The sequence below is a fragment of the Thunnus albacares genome, chromosome 1, assembly GCF_914725855.1.
Source record: "Thunnus albacares chromosome 1, fThuAlb1.1, whole genome shotgun sequence".
NCBI lineage: Eukaryota > Metazoa > Chordata > Actinopteri > Scombriformes > Scombridae > Thunnus > Thunnus albacares.
In genome coordinates this window covers 15,714,283-15,739,466 of record NC_058106.1, presented here as the reverse complement: position 1 = coordinate 15,739,466, position 25,184 = coordinate 15,714,283, and the positions used below count along the sequence as shown (strand labels likewise).

General features: G+C 38.9%; 1 protein-coding gene across 1 annotated transcript in view; it reads left to right on the top strand.

The window, feature by feature from the left end:
- The first annotated feature begins 11,244 nt into the window (after positions 1–11,244).
- Positions 11,245–25,184, top strand: part of LOC122978822 (ras-specific guanine nucleotide-releasing factor 1-like) — a 28,857-nt gene continuing 14,917 nt past the window's right edge. Inside the window, exons 1-9 of the mRNA XM_044345847.1 lie at positions 11,245–11,844; positions 18,449–18,555; positions 20,016–20,163; positions 21,010–21,102; positions 22,402–22,655; positions 22,772–22,851; positions 23,015–23,208; positions 24,168–24,277; positions 24,838–24,956. Of these exons, the coding sequence (XP_044201782.1) occupies positions 11,569–11,844; positions 18,449–18,555; positions 20,016–20,163; positions 21,010–21,102; positions 22,402–22,655; positions 22,772–22,851; positions 23,015–23,208; positions 24,168–24,277; positions 24,838–24,956 (1,381 nt within the window). The 5' untranslated portion in view covers positions 11,245–11,568. The remainder of the gene's footprint in view (positions 11,845–18,448; positions 18,556–20,015; positions 20,164–21,009; positions 21,103–22,401; positions 22,656–22,771; positions 22,852–23,014; positions 23,209–24,167; positions 24,278–24,837; positions 24,957–25,184) is intronic.

Genomic DNA, 25,184 nt, shown 5'->3' with positions numbered 1-25,184 from the left:
AGTTAATGGGTTTCACTGTTCTGATGGACTGAAAGAGGCGCAAGAGGCTGCAAATGCTGCAGCAGAGGACAGTCTGAGGACTTTGTTAGACTCCTGTAACACATTCACTACAGATGGTTGGTTGACCTTCATCTGATCTATGTCCAGCCACAAAAACATCTGACACACAGAAGAAAATATTCTATCATTGCAGAGATTCTTTTTTTATTTGTGCATGAATTGTGAAATGATGAAATGCAGTTGATATAAGAGACACACAGGAGACCCTTCTTCTGGATCTTTATTTTCTTTCATGTTCCTGATTAAATCCAACTGGACCTGACAAAAGTTTGATTGGTTGAGTACAATTTCTTACATTAGCTGTGTCAATAGGAATCAGGCGTGGGTTTAAACCACTCATATTCTGCTGTTAACCACTGCTTTCAAAGAATACCTGCTTGTTTAAACGTATGTCAGGCTCAACAAACTCACACAACAAACTGTGAACTTTGAACAGGGATTTTGATATATTTGTTTAGGATTTAGATTTGTACAAGAACGCAGTGAAACACCCAAACCCACACCCATAGCTGGAGAGAGTTAAAGAAACTATCCTGACGTCACTTTCCACATACTTGATCCAGTGGATTTGTGCTTGATTTACATTGTCAGAGGAAATGTGTAAGAGTCAATGTAAGTCTTTCTTGTCATTTCTAGACCATTGCTGGTCCATTTTGACAGGCCAAACAGCACTCAGTTGCCATGGCCACACAGATCATGTGGGGTTTGAAGTAATGTGTCCTTGACAACAAACTACAGCTTTCTGTTTGTGTGTGTTTGTGTGTGTGCCTGTTTGAAACATGTAGAATGGTGGTTTGTTGGAGCTCCCACTTGTGTGCACACATAAACAGTATGTAGATTTACCCACAGACAGGCATGTGCAGGTGCAACACTTTGGGCTGAAATACTGTATGTGCTCTCTGCGTGGTCGTGTCGAGCTGTGACCCAAATCCCTGCACGAAAAAAAGTGGAGATGGGATATTGTTTCATTTGCAAATATGCAGCTTGTACATACTGCATATTTGATTTATATTCTTCTTCTGGTCACATTCAGTCTTTGAGAATTCTTTTAATCTCGAGGGATGTAAAATCTTCTAGTCTTAGTCATATTAAGAATATATTGAATGTAAAAAAGCTTTCAATTGACATAAAAAAGTCATGTTAGTTTAACAAGTGAGAATTCAATATTTTGAACATGAATAAATAATTTTTAATGAAGATTACTTCAATGTGTGCAACTGTCAACTGATAAACATATTTTTTTCTAAATCTTTAATATACAAGTCTCCAGAAAATTGATAATCAAAATATCCAAATCATGTTTCAACTGAAAAAGAGATATTTTGAAATTTTCATTTTGAAATAATGACTTTGATTTATAAAAGAATTCAATCAAGTAATATCAATATATTACTCTGTGGGAGAAACAACACAATAGAAGCTCCAGTTTTAAGCATGAAGAAAGTAATCTGTCACTGATAGACTTTGAAAGCAAGCTTATCAGCCTCGCTGGGACCTGAACAGATGAGAAGCAACACTGTGGAGCTTCCCGAGCTGCTGCTGTTGTTGTGCTGTGCTACACCCCTGCTGCTCACTGAAGGGTGAAATGTGATCATGGAGGGCTGCCAGCACACATCAGGACCTGGCAGTTGAAATGGCAAGCTCAGCGAACTGAGATTTAACGCGTCTCTACTGTCACTGTCGGCTTCTGAGCACTAGAGGGCGAGCACCGCATTACTGTCAGTGTCACTGGCAGAGAGGACACTGTGATACAGTGAAAACATAAAAATATGATACAAAGAAAACGATACAACATAGTAATGTATAAAAAATTGGAATTTAAAACTTAACCAGTAATATTCAGTTGTTCAAAGGTCAGAGTTTTAGAGATGAAAGGATTTTAGATGACAGTCAAAAAAAGTCAACATAAAGGGACAGACTGGTTGCCCAGCGGGCGAGATGCTCACCATGTTGAGTGTTTAAATCTGGCCAATGGTCAAGTTCTGTATTGCTGTCCTGCCATCTCTGCCTAAAAACATATCCAAAAAACAAAAACACATTTAGTATAATTTTACTAAAAAGATCACAGATTGATCTACTACACAGTGTCTATCTCTGTATTGGATGTTAAAGTTAAAGCAGAGTGACAGATGCAGTCCCATGGTGCAACACAGAGGAGGTTTCTCAAACCTGATTTGAGTTACAGCTAAAATTGACTTGTGGCTTGATCATTTTTGATAAATTATAGAGTAAGCATGTGCATCAGACTGAGCAGAACTTTACCCTTTTGAGAGCAAAACCGTGTTTCATTTATATTGGGGCAAACAGCTGTTTAATCATCGGGCAATGTTAAGAAAATCATGGCCAAAAAACTAAATGAATAAAAAAAAAACCCTGAAATTGTTGCAAAAGAAAAATCACATTGCAAAAAGCCAAAGTATATGTGAATAGAAGATATGATGCAAATCAGAAACAATTAGCAAACAAATAGCAAACGCATACAAATATGTAAACAACACATGCAAAAATAAAAATGCCTCAAAACAAGTGGATTCGGGAAAGCAAATTTATAGCCTACAGTATATTTACAATACATTTATAGTATATTTGTTTCCTCATTTATTGCACATTACACCAAACTGAAGCACTTACAACTGAAACCAGGCGTAAGGCCTCTACATTTGTCGTGTATGAGGGTATTTATTTTCACAATTAGTCCAACTGACTACAACTTATGAAACCACAGATCCTCTATACTCAGCCTGTGGTTTAGCATCCTCTGATTTATGAATTGTGAGTCAGTCTGTCTGACAAACTGAGGATGAGAGAGTCTAATGAGTCTCTCTCGCTGGCTTTGAGAGTGACTGAGGCACTTTTAAATGTTGGCGTTTTGATGACACATTTGGCTCACACTTATGTGAGCAACATCTACATAACATCACACATGGTAAATGATATTAAAATGTTTAAATATTAATATGATCTGCACAGTTTAGTCCACTAAATCTTACACCACACATGGTTTAAACCCCAGTTTTTTCAGCAGTTTTAACTTAAACCTCAGACACAGTGACCTCTTGTGGAAGTTGGGTGATCTTTAGGAGGTAGCTGAATTGAATACAGCGGCTGCATATTAAACTACAGCTTAAACAAGTTAACCTTGTGACATATTCCTGACAACACAGGTTATAACTCATCTGCAACTTTATCTGCAGTGCCACAGGAAAAGTTTTGAGTTATCTTCCAGACCCAGTTGGGCCACACCTCTGTGACCAGTATAATGGGAGTTTTTCATTTATGCTGCTGTACGTGACACTTTACAACAACCTGTAGTGACAACTTATTGATCTGCTGGGACTATATGCTGATCCTTCATATTTTGTCAATTTAAAAAAGAGGCAACATGAATTGTCTGCAACTAGCTGTCTTTACTTGTGTAACTTGTTTGACATGGATGTATGTTTCAGCTAAGACAATATATCCTGTCCAAAGAAGGTTATTGCTTGCCAGTGACTGCTGACATACAATGCTCCTCATCAGCATAATGAAGAAAATGGATTGCACTGCTCCATATACAGTGGCATGTTAAATTCAGTCTCACAATAGAAAAAAAATGACCCTGAAGGAGGAGAGTGATATGAAAGATTAATTTCAGCATGCCCTCAGAAATAATCTAATTATAGATCCAAATGAGTTGCCTCATGCATTGTTAAAAAAACTATTTAAACTACTAGTCTTAAGCATATTATTAATTATATAGGGGGAACAGGAGATAATAGTGCTTGTTAAAGGCCATGTTTTTTGTTCAGAGATCATACTTTGCATTAAAAAAAAGAATTTTGTGTCTTGCAGGGATGGTTTTATAAATGATTTTTGAGGTTTTGGTCATTTCTCTTTCCTGGGCTCAATTTGACATTGACAAAAAAGGGGGTTTCACATATAAGCTGAATGAAACAGCATGTTCTTTAACATGGATCAGACTATCTATTCCTTCAGTTATGTTGACCCTCAGCACTGTGCCTATCCCAGTTTATCAGTATGTTCATGCACTGTTGTGCACTGCAGGCGGTGAGTGCCAGTTCTGCTGCAGTTTTGAAACTAGGCGAGGCATACACTGGGAGGTTTATTAGTCCCCCCCTCTCTCCTCAGGGCATGGCAAAGGCAACTGTGGAGAGACACTGCCACAAATAGACTCTCTAAATATGGAGGGCTTCAGTCGAGAGAAAATGCATGATCGAATTTTTGGCCTTTTCACCAAACAGACTCCATAAAAAGAACAAGAAAAAAAGAGAGGCTGAATGGTTGATGACACTTTCCTCTGAATGTGTGTGTATTGAGTGTTTGTAGCTGTGTGTTAACATGCCTGCTCGTACCTGCTTGTGTATTTACAGCAAATGTGCAATCATCAGTGCTTGTGAGGCTAGCTTTGTCTTTGAAAATTTGTTTCGATGATATTTTCTTTGTTTGCCCACACATTTGTCTTTGATGCTCCACTGCGTCAGTGTTAGTTCTGACAACAAATAACTCATTGGCTTTGAATTCAACCAAATTATAAGTACTCACATTCTGACAGATTTCTGTTGAGGAGCATTTGGAAATCTATAAGCTAGTGGTCTAAAAAATTGCTTATACTGCACTAAAAGGGCAGTGTTTTATAGAAAGCACAAGCAACATTTTTTTTGCAGATCATTAATATAGAAATACTTGAGCTGGGACAGAAGTCTTCAAGCATCCAGAAAATTCAATTTGTAATTTCCCATTGAGAGATGGAGAATTTAAAAGTTGTTAGAAGGGCAGATCTAACTTGTCCCTTGAACTATCAGACACTTTCACGCTCATAATTTAGCCACACTGTGCTTTGAGTCATTGTTACAGATTTTAAGAAAGTGTGACTGGAAAACTGTTTCACCATATATGACCCCTAGAGCTGAAGGAGTCTAACGAGTTAGTGACATTTTAACTGGGATACACACGTGCGCCAAAGTGGGTGAAAACCCTCTTCCTCTTGGTTCCTCTCATGCTGCAACGTGCCATATTGCACTGCCGCTGACCCTATGCTCTGACTCTATGTTTTGCACATTGTGGGCAGTGAGGAACAAGTAGAGGAACAAACACCAGGAAGTCTTTTGTCAACTGGTGAATTGATAACCTTGTGGACAAGACTTCACGTTAGGAAGCAGTGAGAAACTGTATGAATCTACCACTAAGTTACATTTTTTTCTGACCCAAAATATGATCAGCTAAAGATGCTTACCCACTGACTATATTATAATAATGAACACATGCCTTCATGAGTCAGCTGCCTTCATCCCACAGCCAGGACTGTGTGTGTGTGTGCGTGTGACAGTGGATGTTGTCTGTAAGTGCAAGTGCATGATTGTGTGCTTGTTTATGGGTACACACGACCCCATGCGTGTGCCCGTGCGGCCACGTGTCACAGCAGATGTTGCCTGAAACCTCAGCAGTGTCTCCAGTGATGTGCCGTCCACTGACCTTCAGTAACATTTGAAGATGCGGCAGCCTGCTTGTCAAGGACAGCACACTTCTCTGGCTGATTATGATGCTTTGCCTTTCATTAATATGCCTCACCTCCAGATTGGCTATATGGCATTTGCATGACATTAGCATATATCTTTCGGACAGCAGTTTGTCGCCGCAGTGTGCGGAGCTTGTGGGAATGACACCTGTTAGACAGAGAGGCAGATGCCACTCTGGCAGGGAAACACTGTGGAGATTTGGGTGGAGGCGTTGAGGGTGGGAGACAGTTCTTTGGACTGGTAACATATTCAAGTGCATTTTAGGGCATTTCAACAATATATATCTTCATTATATTTATATTGTCTCTGAGTCCTAACCAAAAATATTTCCAGCTTGAGGATTTTGGGGCAGTTTTCTTGAATAAAGGCACCTTAGGTAAAATCTTTTTGGAGTTCAAAAGAGATATAATGGATATTTAGTGTTGGTGCAACAAAACAGTCTTAGCCTGCATTATTCTATGTGCCCAGTCCTGCATGCAATATGCACCTGGCTGCAACATCCATCAGCTATCGGTGCCATTTCCTGGGGTTTTGGATCTGGTTCCTCATCCTGTAGGATTTCAGCCTCACCTCATGTCTCTCTCTCTCTCTGAATGATGTCTTTATTCTTCTCTCTCTCCTGTGTGAATAATGTCTTTTCTTGTCTTTTCTCCAGTGTATGTGAATGGTGTTGATGGAGGTCGTGTGGCTCAGGTCCCACTCTGTTCTGGTGGCACCTGGAAACTGCTTGGTGTCCTCTTCATCACATTCTTCATATATATCCACTATGATTTTGTTATCCTGTTCAATGCTATATTCTGTAATTTGTGTTCTGTTCTGTACACACGACATCTATTGCACGTCTGTCCATCCTGGGAGAGGGATCCCTTCTCTGTTGCTCTCCATGAGGTTTCTTCCATTTTTTTCCCTTTTCAATTTTTGAAGTTAAATAGTTGATGTGGATGTGTAAAAAGGATTTTTGGTTCCATCTAAAACTTGCAAGAAATATATTAAAATGTTGTCAAAGTTGTTGTGCTGATATTAGCTTACATTGTATAATATAAAATCTCAGAAGAGGATATGTCATAACAGAGGAATATTTACATCTCAAAACTGCAGAATGTCATAAGATTTTTTGGTCACGATGCTGACAGCTCTGCTTGTAGTTGTGCTGATAGTATTTAATCTGCAGGCTGCTGAACTACACAGCAAACTACACTGAAATGATACCTGGCTGGCAAAATAAAACATCAGCACCAGAACATTCTGGCACTCTCTCGAGGATAACAAAAATAAAAGGATAACATCTTAGTCACATTGTTGTTGCTGTCATATCTCCATTTTAGCTGTGTTGCACTTGCAAGGTCTGAGTCATCATTTAACTTCTTCACTCCACTCATTGAATTTATATTTGTCGGGATACAAAGGTAATAGGTGCGTGACTTGTGGTTGTGTTTGTTCCTGTCTTAGGCTCAGGCTTTTAGTCAGTTCTGATGCTGCTCAGCCTGAGGATGCTGCAGCCAGGTGGTGACCCTGCATGCAGTACCTGGCACACAGCAGAGTGCATAGAGCAGCCAAATCTCAGTGTCTGAGATCTGCCCACACTGGTCAATCTGCCACCTAGGAGAATGAGCTGTGGACACGGTCCCTGATATAAACATTTTGACGGAAATATAAAAAGCACATTTTTAATGTGTCATAATGAGGCATCACAATTTTTCATTTTTGTATTTTATGTGAAAGGATTTGAATGGTAAGTCTGCATATATTACCTCCAAGTCCTTTCAAAAAGCTGTTGTTTTCACAATCACTGTAATTTAATGGATGCAGGCCTGAGTAGATTCTTGGCATTCAGTCTCTAAACTGGCTCTCAGACAGATTACAAGAGCTTGACAAGAAACAAATATGCGTACCTTCTCCTTCAGGTTCACGGTCAGTATTCATAGGTCAGTTTACATAAAAACCTGACCAGAATAAACATTTAGCGCAACATTAATTTGCTAGATAATACCAATTGTTAATCATCATCCAGAAAGCACTGATGATTTAAGGCATTAAAATCTTGGAATCTTGCATCAACTTTCATCAGCTACAGCAGACAATGAATGAAATAATGCTAAATAAAAGTAAAACTGCAGCATATGAACATGCAATACACAATCCATTTTGGAGCTGTAATTTACACAATCAAACATGAAACAGATACAAAGAATCTGTGAAAACCTGTAACAGTCTCTGCATTCAAATCAATTTAAGACAATTTTATTGGGTGGCCAGAAATATGACCCCAAGTGAATGCTAATGCTCTGTGTCTGCTGTATGTGCAACTGTAACTGTAATATGTTGTAGCTGTGAGCTTTTTAGCTTCTCCTGGCATTTCTCTGCCCCCAAGTGTTTAGAAAACATGCAGATGTGATATTCAGAGTGATAAACTTAGCCTACCATTAGCCCACTTTTATCCCAACTTTGTCAATGGACAACACTGATTTATAGACAGCTTGATGTTTTATACACAGCAACCCAGAAACCCAGAAAAGGTTGCCTCAAAATCCTGTTGCACAATATGACTAAATCACCTCCAGCTGCAGGCTCGGCCCACTGAAAGCTCCTTTCTGTTAGGCCACAGTTTTGTGGTTTTGAATCTCTTTCATGACCTTTGTCAAATGTCACCACCACTACGTCTCTCCAATCTTCTGCGTCACTTTCAATTTTATACCGTCTATAATAGGAAGCCATAAAAATAATCTTTACTATCAGTGCCAGTCAGAGAGGAGAATCACCACTTCATTACCACCCCTGTCTGAGGGGCTTCTTATGGGATGGAAGGAGCCCGGCAACAGAGCTGAGCCTGGGGCGTCCTGGCGGCTCAGTCTGCTAATGGCTGCATGGGGTTGAATTGCGGATCATTCCACACTTTTGCATCTCTTTTCTGCCACTTCCTTGCCACTTTTCACCATACCTGACACAAAAATTTAAAAAAAGCAAGAAGAAATGAAATACTTGAGAAAAGGTGGATTGTCCTCACTTCTTTGCAATAAAAGCTGTTTGAATCTAGCAATGAGAGCAGTTGAATCTCATTCAATTATGCCCTGTTACCTCCCTCTATCTTTTTAATGATCCCACACAGACAAAGCACTGTGATCCCTCTGTGAAACACCCTGTGATGAAATAAACCATTGTGTGTGTCCTCGCCCCAATATGCTAATCCAGGATTAATTATGGGCCAACCCTAATGAGTATCTCTCTTGCCCTCTTAGATATGTAAATGCACCAGCAGTGGACAGCGTTGAGAGGCTTTTGTTAACTCTGTGCTCTCTGTGTTCTATAAAAGAGACAGAACAGGACGGGGAGAGATGAGGACAAAGGTTTAGTGGCTAAAGATTATTTCAAATAATATCACCGCTGGAATAAAACAAAGTCTATTCTCACTGGGTCAAGGAAGTAAATTAGTATTGATGCCTGTAAATCAGTGAAAGCTCATGGTGAATGTGACTTAAACCTGTGGGACTCCAGTGAGAGCAGAGATTATAATAAACATACTACACAAATCCATAAATTATACACAACTATGTTGTAAGTATGTCTGTTCTCAGATTATTGCCATACCAGTCACAATAAATTGGTACCTGTCTCCCTGACAGCATGGGTAGTGAATTGTTTTTCAGCCTATTAATTACACCGGAAGTGTGAATATGGTCAGAGCCAGAGGAAGTATGCTCTTGTAACACTTTCATCCTCTTTACTTGAAAGGTGATGGATGAAGAGAAAAAAAGAGAGAGAGATTTATGGTGGCAGCGTGGAAAGATTTTCAGCTTTGTAGCTTGCCACAAAGAAGAAAATATGCTGTTTCAAGATCAGGAGATGCTGGCAATCAGACTCTTATGCAATTTTAAAGGGGTCATTACAGATGTATTTCAACAAGGTACAGCCAGTCACTGTCTGGAGATGATGTAGAGCCAGTTAAATATTATGCATGGATACATGCTGTACATGTCACAGTCATTTTCTGACATCACTTTTATAGCAAAAATAAGCATTATTGAAAGTCAAACACATTATCCCCAAGCTAGAGAAGGTGAAACTTGAAGGACAGAAATGGTACAATAAGTACTGGCAAGACAGCCTTTATTACTGTATTTTTTTTAACCTGCCTGTGTGGTGTGATGTCATGTATGCTGTCACTGGTTGCTACTACAGGTGTTTGTCATGTGTGGACTTATCCTGAAACTTTCTGAGATTTGTTTTTTATTGTGCATGTTGTTTTGGGGTGACCACACTGCAAAACCATTTCCTTCTGGGGTAATCAAGTTTTGACACAATGATAGGAACACTTGTTCAATATATTGCAATCTAATACAAAACACTTGCGGTGACAGTGAGAGTAATGAACTGAATCAACACTTTTCTGACCCAGTCAACAAAAATCAACTCGCTGTGTGATAGATCTTATTTTATTTAAACTTAAGGCCTAGTTTTACCTCAAACTGCTTCACCTAACTCAATGCATGGACTTCCACTCCTGATTAGACACTCTCAGGGGTTATAAGCCAGTGAGCTCCTTTTGTTCGAAACCTAGTTTGTATGAGCAGAACAAAGAAAGCAGTTTAAATACAGACTTTTCACCTTAATAATTTTATACTATTCAGTTAATATTCCATAGATTTGTTTGAATGTTTAACTAATTGTTTTGTATTGCATCATATTAGACTTCTATGTTTAGTAAGGCTTGAGGATAACTAAAATGGCAAGACTGTGGATGCATTAATAATGTAAGTTAGAATGAAAACCTAATTTACTTTATTTATTCTGTTTTTTGTTAATTGTTAGTGTTTTCTTTGTAATACTTCCTTTGTCTAGAAAAGTCATCCATCATCCATGCCACCATTCATTCATCTTTGACTGCAATTAATAAATTGTTGCAACAGCCTTTCGGATCCTGTGTTTAAATATGCACCCCACATCAGATGTTCCATGAGCCAACATCACTGTAGCTTTTTCAGTTTGTCTTATACATTTACATGTACTACATTACACTGTGTCAGAAAGTAATAATTGAATACGAAGAAAAAATTAAAATGGAGTGGGAATATTGGAATTATGCTTCTATTTTTTTGCTTTGTAATAGGCGGCTTTTGACTTTTCTTGACAGTAAAAACATTTCAGGGAATATAATTATATTCCTCAATTTAAAATGATTTTTAAAGTAATAAGTAAATTAAGTGTGTAAGATTTTGTTCATCAGATAAAAAATTAAGGAAGGACATTCAAAATCTATACATTTCAATACTTTTGTACCACACACAATTCACACTTTAGTGCTGGTGATTTTAAGGGTGCAATGATCAGTGAGAATGACACTGTCTTCTCATTTCAGACTCTTTCCAGATTTGGGTCAAATCCTCAGAAACAAAAAGTGCGTCCCGTCTCACTGGGCAGTGGTGTTTGTTTGTGTGTGTGTGTGTGTGTGTGTGTGTGTGTTATAAGGGGGGTCTACAGGGGCTGTAAAGCCTGATCTGTTCGGGATTCTCCACATGAAGGAGCTGCGTCTCTCCTCGGGGTTTCTGTCCAAGGTGCTGAAATCTGCTGCTCCGGGGACAGGTCACATGACTGCGCTCCCTCCTTCTGAGAGAGCAGGGATGCTGTGTGTGTGTGTGCGTGCACGCATGTGTGAACGCGCGTGTGTGGGCTATGCACGCGGACACTTCAATCCTCATCATGAGCGGTTCGGCTCACGAGGAAGGCTCTCTCTAAGACGGACTACAGACGTTTGCTGTAGTCTGCTCGCAGCATGGAATCCGTGCAGTTGAATGCGTATCTGTGACTCTTTGCGTGCATCCTTTTTCTTTTTCTCTCTTTCTTTCGCCGTTGCAAAACATTTGTGTGGCAACTGTGGATGGGCACATAGGAGTGGGCTGCTGCCCACCAAGTCTGACTGTCTTTCGGAGGTGCTGAGAAGAAGAACATGTAAGAATCCGCAGGCATCCCCGCAGATCCTTTCGGATTCATAGCCAAAATGCAGAAAGGGATGAGACTCAATGATGGCCATATCACCTATCTGGCTCTTTTGGCGAAGAAGGATGGGACCAGGCGAGGTTGCCTGAGTAAGAAAAGCTCAGACAATACAAAATGGCATTCAAAGTGGTTCGCTTTGTTGCAGAATATGCTGTTTTATTTCGAAAACGACTCCAGCTCACGCCCCTCCGGACTGTACCTGTTGGAGGGCTGTGTTTGTGACAGGGCACCGTCACCAAAGCCATCTCTGTCAGCGAAGGAATGCTTAGAGAAGCAGGTGAGATATTGATCACACGGAGAGCTCGCAGAAGTCTGACTGACTGACACTATCAGGACGCACGCATTCATTAATGCTGCTTTGTTGTGTTTCTCTTTTTGAGAGAAACTTGCTTTTTTTTTAATCAATCTGGCTTTGAGTTAAAGCAACATGAAGCAGAAGGGGGTGTTTTACAGAGCGAACAAGATGCAAACGACACAGTTTCTGTTTTTGTTTTTTTAATTTTTTTATCCCAACATCTATTTATCACGCAAACAATTTCCCAAAGATGCTTTTGCATTATAGTTCACTTGTGTTCACTAGTGTTACGTAATGGCGTCATCCTAACTGATTGATTGACTCGATTCTGCACTAAAATAGCCTCACAGCCTACCTCAGAGGTAACCCATCAAATGCACCAGATGCAAAAATACACAGTGGCTCAAAGTTAGCAGGATAAAATAAAATGCAGACAAACTCCAAACAGTTTTACTTTCTGCTAGTTCTTTTCTTGTGGTAATCCCAATATTTGTTGCATTATTTATATATAAGAGACTATTTTTAGATGTCTCAGATGTTCAGGGAATGCAGCACATATGAGGGAAGAAAACTTAAACTGCATCCAAACTTTGCAGGTTGCCATCTTGCGGAGGAGCGTTGCCCCTTCCCTGTCGTTTTGACGTATTGATTTAATTCCTTGTCTTGATATTAATAGCATCCTACCTTGGCAACTGCGTCTCCCCGGTTTATAGCGGCTTGGTTCATTTGATAGCTCTCTCATTATCATGGGGTGGTTAACGACAGCCATGAATGAAAACCAAATGATGTCCCAGGCATGCTTTTGTTTCTCAGTACATCCCCCATTCGTTCTTAATTCCTCGGGCATTTAGTGCTACGGATTAACATGTGTGAGGGCTGAACAATGTCCACTGTTTTGTTTTTGTGCCAGTGTGACACAGTCAGAAATAATCCCGGCAAAACGCATGGCTGCGTTTTGCAAAAACAGTTTTGAGGGGTTAGGGAGGCTGCTACTGGAAGAGGTGAACCTTGTGGCATAGAAGCATATAAAAACCAGAGAAGTGGTCAAGCTGCTGTGGGCTATGACTGCAGTCACCTTCTAAAATCTGCTCTGCCAGCTGCAGTCTCCTTTGCTTTCCCTGCAGCAGAGGTAATAAAGAACACAAGTCAAAAGTCATACTGATGGGTCGTTTTATCTGTTCAGTGATCACAGTCTTTGTTTATGTGATCTTTTGTCTTTGGCTTTTACCAAAGTGTCACAAATATATTAAACATAGCAACAGCATTGGTGAAAACAGACCAATTTTACAATCTTTTATCCTTTTTGATGTATGTGTGAAAGTTTGACTCCACCAGTGGTGGAATGCATTTAATCAAAGTACTATACTTGAGAATTTCTAATTTTATGCTACTTTTTTACTTATATTCTACTACATTTCAGAGGGAAATGTTGTATGTATTACTCCATTACATTAATTTCACAGCTATAGTTACTAGCTAGTTAGTGAATCAGTTAATGAAATACCTAATAGAGCACACAACTGTATAAGTTGTTAAAATTAGCTCTAACTTGACAACATGAAAATGCTGCTTACAGTATATGATATATGTATTTTTTTCATCCTGGGATTGCTCCTTTAACTTAAGTAAAAGACCTCTGTACTTCTTCCACCACCAAAAGACACAGCTCATTTTCCTAATAGAATGTTAAAGTACCTTTTTGGACTATCCAGGTTTTGCAGAAATGGCAAAAACACTTCTACCTCACTGTATGCCATGTTACTTCAAAATCATAAGCAAGAAAGTTTCACTCTGCAAACTGCATAAGCCAACATTATGTTTGTGTCCTCATCAGTGTGTGGTACTTTATGTTTGTAGATCATTGTTGGGAAAAGACTCATTTGAGTGCCACAGACTCCCTAGTTTTGTGTTTCAAATGTTCAAAACAACACTGTAGTTCAAGGTTAAGGCACAGCTTGACAGATCAACTTACATGTCAGCAAAAATATGATTTGGGTAATTAAAAAAAAAGGATTGCATACCCAAAACTCAAGCAAACTGCAAGTGTCTGGCTTTAGACAAGAACTAAATGCGTGTACTCTAGAAGAAAATCTAAACACAGAGCACGTCATATATTTCCCCCAAGTATTCCCTACTAATTATGCACCATGCTTTGACAGGCCCAATTTCATAAAATAGCTAAAACAAAACAAAACAAAACAAAACAAAACAAAACAAAACAAAACAAAACAAAACAAAACAAAACAAAACAAAAACAAAATCTGGACAAATCTCATGTGTAGATGTTTATTGATATTTGCAAATTAGCATTTGGATGCTAACTTTTAATCTTTGTCTATGAGAAACTGTTGGATAATTTAGTAGTTTACTATAAGTTATCTGTTTATGAGTTAGTTTAGCGTTAGTAAAAATCCTGTAATATAATATTTTAATTTAACTGTGTAACCTCTAAGGAAGTGTCTATTGACACATAAAGTATAGATGAAAGGTAAATCCATTATGAGCGACTATTCCACACTGTCCTCAGTTCCATCAGCTGGAAGTGTACCTAGTGTCGCTGTCCACGGTGCTGAACTCTGCTGTCATGTTATGTTCCTCAGACACTTGACCTCTGCTCTCTGTTGGCAGAGCTGTCAGGATTAGTATCAGTGTCACTTAGAGGGCACTACACAGATGTGCCAGCAGAATTTGAACAATTAAGATGTGTATGACAATTTCATTTTACCCAAGATCGCAGAAATTTTGCTCATAACACAAGTTATGTTTAGGTGTTTCTGTCTGTCCTGTTTAATCAGCCACAGAAAGTTATTGATTTTGTTTCATTTTCTTTAACCATGATCTTTCCATGGCTATCCTTCATTAATGTTAATGTAAACCAGACTGTAACTATAGGGGTGGCAGATCAGAAATAGGTATGGTTACATGGGTTCTTCTGGGACACACTGACAAACAAGCTACTTTCTAGGACATGGGGACTTGTTGATCACTCTCATGGCCTAGACTACTAAACTTTGTCCACTGTCAAGCTTATTTCTTAGGAACTATGTCAATACAAGACGCATGCTCTATTCTGGGGATGAAATATGGACTGAGTGACATCTACAATGACAGCTGTTCATGCAGGCTGCTCCAGTCAATTTATTTCAACAGTGCATTAAATGAATTTGAAAGCCTTTGATTAGCATAACACAGTCTTCTGTTCAGCACGTGTCCCTTTATATAATATGTGTCAGGAATAAATTGTCTCAGTTTTGCGTTATTTGTGTGGGGATGTGAATTTTGGTGGATTAAATGTGAACATGTATGTGAATTTAGGATGTGTATTAGCGCAAATATGGTGTTTCATGCGTGAGAATTGTACACTTTGTAGTGTGCAATAAATCATGCTTGTTCACATGTATTTATGTGCCCATGTCTGTACATCTTGTATTACTCTGTGCATGCCTTGAATTCTATATTTGCCTCACTGTGTCCTCCTGCTTAAGCCGATGTCAATTTATAAAACTGAGCAGCTCCACAGAAAGGTGAAATGAGGACAGAAAGAGTAATCAATGCTCCAGGTGTCTGAGGGCATACGGATTTCCTTTTCACTTTCCCCACTCTGGAAAAACAAAGAATGACACTCAAGTCAATGAGCAGACTGCAGAGGTCGTCTGAGGCAATGCTACTGTACATTTCTGACTTCAACCTGTTACATATGCAGATCATAGCAGAATCCAGGTATTTGTTGAGCGTGTTAGTGGTGTGTGTGCATGTACTGTGTGTGTGTGCGTGTGTGTGTCAGAGCTGCAGAGGGAATGGCCGGGCGAGTGCTGGATCTTATCTGTGTGTGACAGGGAGAGGGACAATGCAGCGAATCGATGCCAAGCCAAACTGCCACCTAGCAGGGCTACAGTGCTTTTTATAGCCTCACTCCTCAAAAAGGCAAAGATCTTTCTCTCCCTCCCTCGTCATCTATATCTCTCCGTTCTTATTGTATTCTTTGGAGTGTTCTACTTTTTAAATGTTCTTATTCCCCATTTAGAAGGCGAGCTACGTTTAAGCCCACAGTTACTATGGCAACCCCTATTTGCATCTGAAAAAGTGCATTTGAAGGGGCCAACAAAATGTGCAACAACATGCCTCTGCATTGTGCTTCACTTACCAAGTACAGCAAATATGGGCATATGAGAAATATGAGGTGGGTCGTCTGAGGTTGGGGAGTGGAAATGCTTGATTGGTGATATATTTTTGTTTTTGCTGACTTATTTATTTAATTTATATAGGCTAAATAAAATTAAAAAAACAAACAAACAAAAAAAAAAACACAAGAAAAAAGGATCATGATGCAACAATGGGATACAAAACAAAGATCTACTCCACTTCACAACTCATCATCTCCTGCATTCCCAATGATTTCCCACAGTCTGCATCACCCTACGTATAGGCCGAGTGAAGAACTGACTATTGTTTTGAGGGATTTCATGAATCTTTTTGTATTTATTTTCTATAAATGTTCATGAATTACACCAGTATAAATCTTGAACTCTCTTTCTGTCCAGAAAAGAGGTAGCCTATACCAAATGACAATACCAAAATAAGGATCAATGACTCTTATAGACTGAATGAATGTGTAGATGCATTACATATCTCTGGCATCAAGGGTATAGACTATAATATGGAAGTTGGCTTGTCTGACAAGATGACGTTAATACTGTATGTGCGTGAGATTAAAAACATATCTTTTATGAATTAGGGGGCCCAATACAGTAAGATACTATCAATATTTCAATATTTCTGGCAGAGAGTTAGATTTACCACTCTCATATATGTGCATTAAATATAAGGCTACACCCAGCAGCAGCTTAGCATGATATCTCATTTATTTAATCCGTTTAAACGCCAAATAGTAAAACGACAAATCGTCATTTTATTTGTCCAACTACTTCTTGACTCGGAGCAGTTGCCAGGCAACCAGCAGATACTCTCCAGGAAGTTAACTGCTTCCAGCCAAGAGATTTCACGCCACATAATTACAATAATAATAATTGTCGTTTTTGAAACAATTGAGACATAAATTGTTATTTGTGAGATTTACAGGTGCTGGTAGGCAGGTTTTGTTACCTTCAGTCAGAGCCAGGCTGCGTGCTCCCCCTGTTTCCGTTCATTATGGCAAGCTAAGTTAAGCTAACCATTGCTTAGCTTTGAGCGTGGTGTTTTACCCATTTATGACTTTGATTTTACCTGCCTCATGTTTAATTTACTGCATTTGGTTGAAATTATGCAACAAACAAGCTGTACTATCAGTAACCTACTTATTTCCTGTTTATAAGGAGTATGTCTTGATATATTCTGCTCATTCAGTTGGTAGAGTATAGACTTACAACCATTATACTATCTTCAAAAAGCAAAAGATATTTTAACTACTTAAAAAAATCCAACAAAAGCTTTTAAGGGTGTTTAATAGCAAAAAAAGTAGGAAAAAATCTGTTTGACAACTAGCTAATTGCCCCTTTAAAGTCTACTCGATTTTTATTTTTATTTTTTTATTTAATAAAACCAAATCAAAAATGCTTTTAGAGATAAAATTGCTCTGAGGTTTAGTAATTGGAAGCCACCCTTATCATCATCATTACATAAGTAAATGTGTCTAATCTTTTCTCTTTTTTCCTATTCAGATTAAATTAAATAGTTTTTATACATAGATTTTAAACAAGGATTTACTACGGGCTATGTTGTCTCACTTACAGAGAGATAATGTCTCTGTGGCAAAAAATGTAGTGACGTTGAGCTAAATATAGCTGCCTAAAAGGCTTGACACACCAGCTCACAGGAAGCGGGAGATGGAAAGCACATTATTGACAAAGGCCTGTTCTGCTGCTCATCAGGAAATATGGAACATTACTCCCCTTCACAAATGATTTGCTCTTGGCATTTGGGAGGGATGAAAAATCCAATATATTGGATTTGTAGGGGTCTATTTACAATGCATCAGTGTTATATAATTTGATGCGTTTCTACCACAAATAGGCTGTCTGTACTATTGTTGCAATGACCACCACTTTGTTGATTTGAGGAGTTTATCTGATAAGCCTATTAGAAAATAATTCCACATGAATTTGCCATAATTGCCATAACTAAACCTTTAAGGCTGTGGGGTCACTGGAGGTAATTGGTGAGAGAGTGAAAAGGGGTGAGGACCCAAAGGTGTTTGTGTTGGTAAAATGCAGCCAAATCACTGGGACTAAACAAAACATGGCGTCAGCAAAGAGGCCTCCACCAATTCAGAGGTGAGTTGCCAGGTTACAGACAGAATGCACAGAGGCTTAATAATGAATCTCTCAAGACTTTCCCCTTAGGATTGCTCTCTCTCCCACTCATTCACACACATGGGCATGCATTTGTGTATACGTACAACTTCAGTTTCATCAAAATGTAGGCTTAAAAGCCAGTCAATGATGACCAACATGTGAGATTTTCCCTTTTCCCACAGTTAATCTAGGAAACACTCAACATCATTGACTTTGGAACCCTGTCACATGTTCCCATTGTCTCATTATAAGCTAAACAAATATTTGACTCTCTCTCTTATGTTGTCATTTTTCAGTATTACTTCACTGTCACTTTCAATCATGACAACCAGAAGGCTTTAGAGCTGCGTACGGAGGACGTCAAGGACTGTGATGAGTGGGTGGCTGCTATCACACAGGCCAGGTACCTCTTACACATGACCTCTCACCTACATATACCTTCAGCCAAGGATACAGTGAGGATGCTGAGGAGAATCAGTCATTTTGTTTATTGCCATAGATGTAGTAGATGTAGATGTAGTGTTAATCAGATAAAAAACTCCTATCTCACCATAAGACTTAAGAATGAAAAACATCAAATCACTGTTGTTGGGTGAAAGCTGTCTCTTTAATATTTGCTTTTCAGGAACTAAGAAAGGGACTTTGAGAAGGGTTTTTATGTGTATGACTCATTAAAAAAATGTATCAGCATACAGAGGAGCAACTAGTAACAGCCTAGCTTTACAAAATGTAATATATACCATGAATTGTATCCTAACAAGACTAGGAGTTGACTGCCATGCTACTGACCCTCCAAGACTGTACTTAAGCACAGTGGTACTTTGATAACGCTATGCTATGCTAACATCAGCATGCTAACATCCTCACAATGTCAATGTTAACATTCTGACGTTTTGTAGGTATAATGTTTACTGCAGTCACCATTGTTTTAGCACGTTAGTATGCTAACATTTACTGATTACCACTAAAAAAAAGTACAGCTGAAGGTGATGAGAATGTCATTAGTTATGCAGGTATTTGGTCATAAACATATTAGATACAGTGAAAATTTTGACCTGACCTAGACATAGAGTAGAGTTAGGGATCATCAAAGTCATTAGGATTCATCCTCTTGGAAACGCCTCTTGATTTGATATATGCAGTCCTGAGATATACTGTATAATGAGCAAAATGCCCCTTTAAGAATAAGAGCCGAAAAAGGGTCATGAAAGCCAAGCGATACAATCACTCTAAATGTCAGCAGTGAGCATTTGTATGGTGAAAGGTCAATTGATTGGACTCATTGAAGATTACATTGATTAGTGCTCACTCAAGGCAGCTGCACTTACTGTACAGTAGTAAGTTAGCCTGTAAACATGGAATACACAGCAGGGCAATGAAGATCTGTTTTTACCTATCATAATATTGCCTCTGCCTTTCAGAGGTCTCTGATTCTTATGCTTTGTATTTCTTCCTTCTTTTTTTTACCATTTATTTATTTCATCACACTTTCAAGTTTAACAAGCCCCTTTCAAACAGGAGACATTCAGATTCAAAATAGTTGGAGGCCTGATTTACACTAGCTTGAAGGAGTTGACTGTACTGATTTCAACCCCTGCTTAGCATGCACATAAAGTGTTGAAGTGGGTAATGTACAGAATTACTGCTCATGCAGAAGTAGCTTTTACACATGGCTTGCTAAGCCCACAAATATTTGAAGAATTGGTCACATAAGTGCCTGTTCTTTGTGCACACGGAAGGTCTGCGGTTCAAACATATGCTGATCAGAGGTCTGCTGTTTCTTTGATAAATCTATTGAGAGTCCATGAAACATGCGTTAATGAGGTCCTTACAATGTGTGTGCGTGTGTGTGTGTGTGTGTAGTTACAGGAACCTGGCTACAGAGCATGAGACCCTCATGCAGAAGTATCTCCATCTACTCCAAATAGTGGAGACGGAGAAAACGGTTGCCAAGCAACTTCGACAACAGATAGAGGATGGGGAAATTGAGATAGAGCGGCTAAAATCAGAGGTAACTTGCCTTGTAATTCAATGCTAGTAATACCTGTTTGTGTGAGTGTATTACTGTCTCACTGGATAGTACATAAAGTTTACTTACACAGAGGAGACAGAGCGAGGAAAAGATGGAAGTGAACATAATCAGGCACTGAGAATAAAGGCAGAAAGGTTTCATGGGACAAAGGTCACTACCCAGATTCCAAACCATGATGCTGTGAGTTCATGGTGAGCGCTGTAGCTTGCAGCACCTCCAGATGTCTTTGTTACAGACTCTGCAATACTGTTGAATGTTTTGTATCCTAATTATTCAGTCTAAACTAGATCAAATGCATCTCTCTTTAATGTGCTAATGGCTAGCTCCAATTGAATTGAATGTTTTCAATATGCATGAATCAGCTTCTATTGTACCTGATACTGCGGTTTGTGCCAGAAAATCTACTGTCTCACTTTTCATGCTAAAATGTGTACTAGTAATGGGTTTTGGGTAGTTTTTGATTAATTTCAGTCCTTTATTAAAAGCTGGATATCTGGAGTCTATTCTTATTTGTACGATGTGTCATTATGATGGGAATAAATGAAATAGGATTGAATATGATAAAAAAAGGGATTTTGACGTAGCTGGTAAAATTTGTTATATTCATATATAAGACTCTTTGAAATCAACTAATGGATGGTAGCAAAGTTGAACAAAAAAGCAAATGAAAACATTGAATACAACTTTCATAACCATAAGAAAACAAAGAGAGAGAGAGAGAGAGATAATGACATGACAAAGATCATGATTGAATACTGTACACAGTACACTGTATTCGTTTTAGCCTACAGTGCAATAATTGGTTTGGTTTGTGTTGAATTTTAGATTGCTGGATTGCTCAAAGACAACGAGAAGATCCAGTCAAATCCAGAGGTTCCTCCCAGTGATGATGACACAGAGATCAAGAAGATCAAAAAGGTGAGATCTGAAAGCTTTAATGTTGTGCAGTGTTTGAGGATCAGGTTATGCCTGACTCGCTGTGCAGTTTTCTTTATCAAAATAACTAAATAAATGCAAAGAGGGAGGCCATATGGGAGAGGCAAAGGTGAGGGGGAGCTCTTAACCCACTACAACAAACTGCTTGCATTGTCTTTATTTCCGATGAAAAAGCTGCCCTGCTCAAGGGCTCCATAATAAAGCTGGAGAGTGTGGAAAGTTTTGGAAAACCGGTCACTTTAAAGCTGCACTTATCATGATTTTTAAATTAACAATGGAAAAACTCACAATAATTTGAAAGGTTTTGCTCGTTGTGGTGATGAACCTACAGATAATTATCTTCTAACTCTGCTGTTCGTCTCAGCTCTACAGAGTGTTTTAGTGTCATTCAGCTCATTGTTTTGGTTTTCTGCCCTGCATCTTTATTATTTTGGCTCACTGTGACCTCTCTCATCAGCCTTGTTTCCATCAGTGATAGGCAGCTGTTTTCACACTATCTGCTCAGCACCAAACGACAGGCAGACAAAGTTAGCTGCTAGCTGCTGAACATAGTGGAGCATTTAACAAGTAAAGAGCCAGATATTTCCCTCAGGAGTTTGGAAATACCAAAAGAGAGCTAGAGGGAGTATGAAGATTGTATTTACATTTATCAGGTCAGCAGGAAGATGACTCTAAATGAATGTTAATGTTTGTCCATGTCTGCTGGAAGTGTAAACAGGAAACTGTTTGCTACTATAACACTCTATAACAACTTCCTAAGGTAACAATGTGTCAGTGCTGTGTTTAAAGCTTGCCACACTGTCCCCCAAGTGGCCCAAAAATCAATTAATACATTTTCTTACAGCTGTTAACATGTGACACTCTGAACCAGAGCCCATCTTTGTAGAGCTGTACACTACTGTAGCTTCAAGATATGGCATTCAGGCAAATCTCTACTCAAATGGCTGACAAAGTTATAAGTACTAGTATTGAGCTTCCACTTCTCTATAATAATGTGTGTAAATGATTCTAATAGTCATGCCAAACAGCCAACAATCAATGGAGTTCCATTTTCTACATTTTCCAGGGGCTTTTTCATTGTTTTTCATCATGTGACATTTTGTCAGTGAAGGGTGCTAGGTTGGCATTTTCTGAATAGATCTCCACATTCCCCCATACGTTATATGATAAGCTGAAGGACAAAATACTCTTTTATGTATAGAGCAATGTATTCTACTTCAGAAACCTGCTGGATTATCTCAGACATTAACTTAACTCTTGTGCTAATGCTTTTCATCACAGGTCCAGAGTTTCCTGCGAGGTTGGATTTGCCGCAGGAAGTGGAAAACCATCATTCAGGACTACATCCGTTCACCCCATGCCGAAAGCATGAGGAAGAGGAACCAAGTGGTGTTTAGTATGCTGGAGGCCGAGGCAGAATATGTCCAGCAGCTCCACATCCTGGTCAACAACTTCCTGCGGCCACTCCGCATGGCTGCTAGCTCCAAGAAGCCGCCCATCACCCATGATGATGTCAGCAGCATCTTCCTTAACAGGTGGCTGGTGGTGAGACTGGTTGTGACAGTGGTGTGACTTGGCACTGTGGGAGCAGCCAACACCTTATGAATAAACAATAGCTCATAACCACCTTTCTGCTTTTTTGTTTTATCAGTGAGACCATCATGTTCCTCCACCAGATCTTCTACCAGGGCCTGAAGGCCAGAATAGCCAGCTGGCCGACACTGGTGCTGGGTAAGAAAGACAAAGATGACCCTACAAGTTGCCCACAGAGTTCACTATTATTATGCTATTTTTGTAAAGATTTGTCAAAGTGGTAGCTCACCAAAAACTTTCATCGCTTACCCCTTAACTTAACTTAATGAATTCAACGGAACATCCATGCCTCTCTTTACAGCTGACCTGTTTGACATCTTGCTGCCCATGCTGAACATCTACCAGGAGTTTGTGAGGAACCACCAGTACAGCCTGCAGATCTTGGCCCACTGCAAACAGAACAGAGACTTCGACAAGCTGCTGAAGCAGTATGAGGCAAAGCCCGACTGTGAAGAGAGGACACTGGAGACCTTCCTCACTTACCCCATGTTTCAAGTAAGATTCCTGGGATACCAACTCCTAACACTCCCCTAGTTATTTTTTTATTCCAAAGTATGTTGTCTGATGTTAAAAAAAACAAACCCTGTAGCAGCATTAGCTTTTTATTTCCCACAAACACAAATCACATGTCAGGTCTTATTGCTCCAGCTAAGTGTTTTCATTCAAAATACTTTATTAACTTTTCTAAAGTGCAAACATAAATGAGGCCCTTTGGAGAAGATTTGTCATCCCTTCAGGTTTGGTCTAAACTGGACCAACAGTTTCTGGAAGATGGCATTTAAGTGTAAAAACACTGACTGTTAATTATGGCTCCCCTATCAGGGCAGCAGGTGTAAAAATTTACATTTATAATAATCAGATCAGTAATGCAGCAGTTATGGCCTTTGAAATTTGAAAAAAGTGTTGAAGTGTGGCAGCACAGCGTAATTCCTACACATATTTAAAGATTAGATCATCATGACATGTTATATAATGTGTTGAAATTTATCAACTTAACCAGTCTGTGTTTCCTAAACTTCAGTAATAAGACATTATCTTAGTACTTAGTACAATACTGTGTTTAAATGAGGACTGAGGTTCTCAGAGATCCATCACAAGCAGACAATGAGGCAAAGACACCCCATGTTTAAAGTGAAGACATAGAAGTGGATCTTTTTCTATTTATTTCAAAGATGATCTTTCTGCCTGTCAGGCAAACCCTGGACAGGCTTCATGACCAATTAATTACCAGTCCAAGGCTGGTAGAATAAAGATGCTTCACACTGCTTTTTTAAAAAGTGCATTCATTAATATGTCCAAAAGCTTTAAATTGTTTGGCGTTTCAGAGTTTAAAGTGTACATTTCTACACAAAAAGATAAAGAAATAACTTTTCTAGAGGAGTCATCAATAAGTGGTTGAAGCATCTCTCTCTCTGTCTCTCTCTCTCCTCTCTCTCTCTCTCTCTCTCTCTCAGATCCCACGTTACATCCTGACCCTTCATGAGTTACTGGCTCACACTCCCCATGAGCATGTGGAGAGAAACAGTTTGGATTATGCCAAGTCAAAACTCGAGGAACTTTCTAGGTACATCGTCTGACAACTGAAAATGTATTTTACATTGTACTGCATGTTACAACTTAAAGAAACTCAGCGTGCTTAATGGGATCTAGAGCTTTCTAAGATTTCAAGACAAATTCTATCATCTTTTTAATTGATTTTCTGTGCGGTGGAGAGTATTGACACAGAACACCTGAGATGCTCTCTATACTACATTATATATGAGGCCAACTTACTTAGGTCATAAAATTGTATGTTTTGTGTTGTGTGATTTCAATTTTTTGCAATCAAAAATAAATTACTTTACTAGTTTAAATGTAATTTAAACAACTTTGACAGCTTTACACACTATAGCAACTACACATACTGTATTACTGTTTGTAATACAAGCAATAGCATGTACATCATATAGGAATATTTATCAGATTTATACAGTGATTTTTTGGTCAGTCCTTTCAGATCAGGTGAGGGGAGAATGGTCCAAAGTCATATTGTCTATTAAAGAAAAATAGCAATAAAGGTAGATTTAATTGATTTGGAGTTACTATTTTAATTCTCATTTCTCATGAGTCTTTATTGTATTTCAGAATCATGCACGATGAGGTGAGTGAGACAGAGAACATCAGGAAGAACCTTGCTATTGAGCGGATGATTGTTGAGGGATGTGAAGTGCTACTGGACACCAGCCAGACGTTCGTCAGACAAGGTAAGTTTGTTTCATTGTCAGATTGCAGCACTGACACTGAAAAGACAAAATCCCAAGCATTTTGAAGTCATGAACACTCAGTTTTATGGTCAGTGGTTTATTTGCTTACTTTATGGTCAGCAATGACAATCGAGGGGAAGCATTTTAGGAAATTAACACCTCACTCTTGGAAGCCTCAAATCCGGTAGTTTACTCATGGCAAAGTGTTGGACATTTGTTAGCACTTTT